The sequence below is a fragment of the Prenolepis imparis genome, unplaced genomic scaffold (genome assembly GCF_030444845.1).
Source record: "Prenolepis imparis isolate NDT839.2.m4 unplaced genomic scaffold, iyPreImpa1.0 SCAF_274, whole genome shotgun sequence".
Classification (NCBI taxonomy): Eukaryota; Metazoa; Arthropoda; class Insecta; order Hymenoptera; family Formicidae; genus Prenolepis; species Prenolepis imparis.
This window is the reverse complement of record NW_028141432.1, coordinates 37714-43545: the sequence shown is the minus strand read 5'-3', so window position 1 is coordinate 43545 and position 5832 is coordinate 37714. Positions and strand designations below refer to the sequence as shown.

The following is a 5832-nucleotide window of genomic DNA, read 5'->3' as shown; positions in this document are numbered from 1 at the left end:
CAGGATTATGACGAAACACAAAATCGCGCATACATCAACGACAACGCACAAACATTTCGTTTTCCTCCGCGCACGCTTCGCAAATTTTTGTTGTACCACGCAAATGATCAGAACATATTTTTTCACGTTTGGCGTAACTTTAAACGTCTCATCTTGCCGCGTTTCAAAATCATAGAATACAAATGCAACGCGTCCCTTGTTACGTCCGCGCGGAGTCGCGGGGTATAATTCGCGGAGTATATTTTCGCGAACAACGTACTCGGACTATTGCGCAAGACAACGTCGCTTTTCGGAGATTTACTTCCGGGGATTGCCCGCGACGGAGGCTATCCGAATGTATGGTCACGCATCGAGAGCGGATAGATACGAGAGTGAGTAGGAAACACGAATTTGCGTTGTTTAGTCAAAGGTATTCTGGATACCTGTCGAACGAATTGTTAATCGCGTGGAAAACGGTCACTACTGTATTGCCGTCACTATTCGTGTAGGGAGTTTCTTCTCCGTCGAGATACTTTAGATACGCGATTTGACACATGAGACAGTGGTGGTGTGGATCGCGAGTTTGTGTCAGTCTGTTTAAATTACACACGGAACACGTTATTCCAGTAGGCAACTCGCCGATTACGAGAAGGTGCTTTACTGAAATTACCCAATTAGACTTTTCGCTTGTGCTTAATTTGAAGTAACAATGCACAACGCGGCGTCCGTACCATTTTTTTTTTTTTTTAACGTGAAGGAAATCCTTTATGGATACCCATGCCCCTCGGGAAAGAAGCATGGGTTATGTGGGACTGCTTGCTCCCCTTAACCGAGCCACGAATAGTTCGGCTAGGGGGCCCAAGCTTACCGCACTAAAACCCATACGGTGGCCAGCTCGGGCGTTGTAGGGGTTTCCCGGGAATCTGGCGATTGCACTACTTCCGGGAAACTCCCGCCTGACTATCCCATGGGAGTCACTGCGTTTGGTTACTGCGACTCCCTGTCCCTCGCCATGTTGACTTGGCGAGGGACTTGTCTTCCCGACAGTTTGCGGTGCGGAAGGGCCACACTTCCGCACCGCGCCCCCCTGGATACAACTATATCCCCATGAAGGACGGGACCAGATTCGGATTTCCCGCCCGAAGCCTGATCCCCCTCCCCCTGTGTGGGTTTACTGAGGTAGTCCTAATAGTGGACTACCTCCTTCACACAGGGGGGTAGAGCTTGCCGCACGTTGCACAGGTGGTCCTCCTGTTCTAGAGGACCACTCGTTTGCTCCTTCCCGTGAGGCCTATTTCCGAGGAGAGGATTCAGGTTCGGCTATAATCGCCTCCTCTGTTCCCCCCCTCCTCGGTCTCCTTCTCTCTCCCGGCCTCGGCGGGTGCCGCGGGTTTCGGCGACGGGGTCGCAACCTGCGAGGCGTAGGTACTCGCCCGTCTCCGTCGTCGCCACTGCTCCCGTCACTTCGTGGGGCGCGTTCGCGCTCCCTTTCTGCCTCCTCCTTCTGCAACATTACTGTTTCGCAGAAGGAGGAGACCGCCTTCCAAGCCTCTTCACTGTCAATCATCTTTGGAATGATGACCGACAGTGAGAGGTCTCACCCACCGCCGCCGTAAGGACACCGCGCTCATCGGCCCATGCCAAACAATGGGCCAATATGTGTTGCGCGGTGTCCAACTCATCCCAACAGTGGTGGCAGTGGGTCGTCCGCTCCTTACCGATCTTGCACAGAAAGTCAGCGAAGGATCCATGCCCCATTATTATCTGCGCAAGACGGTATGACACCTCGCCGTGCGTCCTTTCCACCCACTCTTCTAATACTGGACGCACGGCGCCGACGACTCTTCTCCCTGAGTTGGTCTCGGGAATATTGGCAAGATATTCCCTCCACCTTTCCAGGAGACGTCGTCGGGCCTGGACCCTCATGATGCCTTTGACTCTAGCCGTTAACTTGACATTCCGCCTCTGGAGCTCCCGCGTCTGGATGTACGTTTCTTCGTACATCCCCGCGACCTGCTCCATCAGCGGGAGCCCGGCCAGAGTCGTGGCCGCCGCGTGCGAGACCGTTCTGTAGCCGCGAATTACCCTGATCGCTACGCGCCGCTGTATACGTCGCAGTGCGTTCTTGATCTTTCGGGTGGTATTCGCAGCCTCTGCCCATGGGTGCTCCGTATAGGGCTACCGCATTAACGATTCCCGCATACATCCGACGCACTCGACCGTCGGGCCCTCCCAAGTTAGGGAGTAGGCGACTTAGAGCTGCCGCCACTCTCTCCACTTTTGGGCCCAACTGATCGAAGTGATCTATGAAAGTCCATTTTCCGTCCAGGATTAGACCCAGGTATTCATTCGGGTCGTTACTTGGACGGGGGTGTCATCCACCATGACATGGGTCGCCGGTGGCTCTCCTTGAGAGTGTAGGTATAGCGCCTCCGTTTTGTGAGGCGCTACTTTTAGACCCATGCCATGGATGCTACGGACAACGCATGCAACCGCCAGCTCCGTCCTCATCTTTGCTTCCCTCCAGTCTGCTCCCCCGACCAGCACTAACGTGTCGTCTGCATAACAGACGATACTGCAGCCGGGGGGGAGAGCGGTGCGAAGCACATTGTCAAACGCGAGGTCCCACAGCAGGGGGCCTAACACTGACCCCTGTGGGACCCCGCAGGACATCTCCCTCCCGCACTGGAGTCCGTCTCTATTGCGATACTCCAGTCTTCTATCCCGGAAGTAACTCTTTATTACCCTCACGAGGTACGCGGGGACGCAATGCCTTTCCATCGCGATCCCCACTTGATTCCAGGGCAGGGTGTTAAATGCATTGACGATGTCTAGCGACACCGCCATGGCCACCCTGCCCTCTTCCATTTCAGACTCCGCAAGAGATCGGACAATTGTCGCGCTTGATCGCATCAATTGTCGATCTTCTCTCGCGGAATCCGTATTGGTCCTCGTGAAGGTCTGGCCCATCCCGGGACAGGTGTTCGACGAGGCGGTTTGCTACCACTCTTTCGAGTAGTTTCCCCACCTCGTCAAGCAGGCATATCGGTCTGTAAGCGGGAGGAAGTCCCGCTGCACCGCTCCCTTTTGGGATGAGGACCACTTTGGCCCTCTCCCAGACTGGAGGGAAGCTCCCCTCTTTTAGGCAGTCGGTAAAGAGCTGCCTAACGTAGCTCGATACAGACGGATCGTCCAAGGCCAGAACCCAGACCCGTGAATTCCATCCGGTCCCGGGGCCTTATTGCCCCGAGACCTGAGTCTTTTTACAATCCCGACCATCTCTGCCTCCGTGACCTTTAGCTCGTCCTCCCACCCCGCCCGCTCCTCCCGTTCGAAAGGAGCCCGGGCGATGGTGGGGAAGAGCTTGTCAAGCTTCTCCTCAAGGTCCCGGGGGTCCAGGGATTCCGTCACGGAGGGCGCCCTTCGCATTTTGTTCATGACTGTTCTGTATGGACGCCCCCATGGGTCCGAGTTCAGCATGAGCAGATGCTCGTCCCACGCCCTGGCCTTGGCCTTCCTGATTGCCGCGCTGAGGGCGTTACGGTGGAGTTTATAATCCTCGTACGCCTCAACTGTCGCCTCATCGTCGCCGCGCCGCCGAAGTCTGGTGAAGCGACGCCGAGCTCTGGCAGTTATCTGTCTTTGCTCGGCGATTTCTTCGCTCCACCAGTATGCCGCTCGGCGCGGCTTCGCTTTGGCCCGGGGCATGGAGGCATCGCATGCTCTCGTCATCATGTCCCCGAGCCATGTGACCCGGCCATCAATGTCTCCTGGCATTTATGTGCCTGGCCAGGTCGCTGAGGCGACTGCGGCCATCAGCCCGTCTGTGTCGAGCTTTTTGAGGGCCCACCTCTTAGGAGTCTCTGCTCCCTCCTTCCCCTGGACGCGGCTAAGCACCCCTTGGCGGGTGATGTTGACCCTCATCATTATATATAAATGATCCGAGAGGGTCTCGTGATCTGTCACCCGCCACGCCCTGATTCTATTCATCGCAGGGGGGTTTGCCCATGTGAGATCCACAATGGACTCCCCCTGCGGACGAATACATGTGCTTTTCGTGCCTGTATTTTGGATAAACAGGCCGAGTGCCGCTGCCCACGTCTCCAAGAGTCTGCTCCTCGAATCGTTGCGCCGGGAACTCCATAATGCCGACTTGGCATTGAAGTCCCCGGCCACGATAACAGGGCGGCCGGACTGTGATCGCACAGCGACTTCTAGTCCGTCCAGCACCTGCTCAAACTGGGCAGCCCTCAGACTGGGGGTGATGTAACATCCCATTACCGAGATGGGCCCCATTTTACCATGACGCATCCCCATCCATCGCCTATCTTACGGTATGGTGGGGAATTCGTCTCCATCCTCCAAGTTATGACTACGGAGCCCTCGTCGTTAGTGGCCTAACAAGGGTCATTATCGGGCAGCCTGTACGGCTCCGCAGCTATTCCCAAACCACACCCGCCGCCCATTAAGGTCTGTACAAACAGGTCCTGGGCTGCACGGGCATGGTTTAGGTTGGCCTGGAGGAGATTGACAGCCATGTTAACATGTCTTGTCGATCTCCTCCTCGACGACCTCCATGGCCTGTGGCCCGAGTTGGTTCCTCAGTCGCTGGAGACTGGGTTACCTTCTCGGGCCGCTGTGGTTTGGCTCCCTCCATCTTCGCTGGTGCCCCTGTTACTGCAGCGGCCGCCGTTCTTTCCGGACGTGGCTTCCGCTGCTCCAGGGGCTTCTGCGTTTCCTTGGGAGTCGCCGGGTTGACTCCCTCTCCTACCTTCTCCTTGCCGGGTGTTTTGAGAGCTTCCGGCACCCTTGTTTCCTGGGCTCCTCTTCTTGGGAGGGGTGCATAGTGCACTCCTCATTCGATGGTTCGAAGGAACCCCGGCCTCCTCACAAAGCATGCACTTTGAGGGACACTTGCAATCTCTCGCAAAGTGCTCCTCCGTGCCACAATTGTAGCAGGCTTTTCGTCTGTCTTTGTCACTCGTACAGTGCTCTTGGACATGCCCCTTGTTCATGCATTTAAAGCATTGAAGGGGCCTGTCCTTGAGCAGCTCCATTGTCGCATGCACCCACCCGAACTGGATTCTTCGGGTTTCCAGGATCTTTTGGGCGGGTGCAACCGGGCATCGGATCCAGACGGTGCCCATTGTCCGTGAGACGAATTTTATAGGCCCGACTTTGAGGTCATCCGGTCTACATTTGCCTATCTTGGACAGTGTAGCGCAAATTTCCCTCTCCGTTGTAGCCTCATCTAGGCACACGGCGTCCGTACCTATATTTAGTTTTATATTCTTCGCAGTCTGGGGAATTCTTTGACTGCGATTATTTTGAAAGGGTCTGGTTTTCCTCCTTCACTACTAATTAAGTGGCCTAAATAGCCGACCTCTTTTCTCAGGAATTCGCATTTGTCCGGCTGGAGTTTGAGGTTCGCTCCTCGCAACCTTTCGGCTAATTTATTGAATTTAATGTTGTGCTCTTGTAAAGAGCTCGCGTATAGTACGATATCGTCTAGGTATACAAATAACTCTACTCCTTGTAGTCCGGTCAATACCTGGTCCATGAGTCTTTGGAACGTCGCGGGTGCGTTCTTTAGTCCGAACGGCATGCATTTAAACTCGTAATGCCCGTGCGGCGTTGAAAATGCGGTTTTTAGCGCGTGAGACTCATGCATCGGTATTTGGTGAAATCCGGATGCGAGATCAAACACGCTGAAATATTTAGCGCTGCCTAGTTGATCGAGTATTTCCACAATGTTAGGTAGGGGATAGGCGTCGCCGATTGTCTTTTCGTTCAGGGCGCGATAGTCTATTACCATCCGCCAGCGCTTATTACCTTTGGAGTCGGATTTCTTTG

At 55.0% G+C, this 5832-nt stretch overlaps 2 protein-coding genes across 2 annotated transcripts; both read right to left on the bottom strand.

Annotated features, from left to right (window-relative positions):
* Positions 1 to 422: 422 nt before the first annotated feature.
* LOC145948194 (uncharacterized) lies at positions 423 to 2949 on the bottom strand (the record flags this gene model as incomplete). The annotated part of the gene is made up of 3 exons (XM_083057932.1): positions 2341 to 2949; positions 1581 to 2157; positions 423 to 639 (listed from the first exon to the last, which is right to left on the bottom strand). Coding segments are annotated over exons 1-3 (1403 nt in total), but the record flags the coding sequence as incomplete, so codon positions are not given.
* Positions 2950 to 3756: 807 nt separating this feature from the next.
* Positions 3757 to 4275, bottom strand: LOC145948193 (uncharacterized). The gene has a single exon (XM_083057931.1). It carries the CDS (start codon positions 4273 to 4275, stop codon positions 3757 to 3759), a length of 519 nt encoding a protein of 172 aa, XP_082914057.1.
* Positions 4276 to 5832: the final 1557 nt, after the last annotated feature.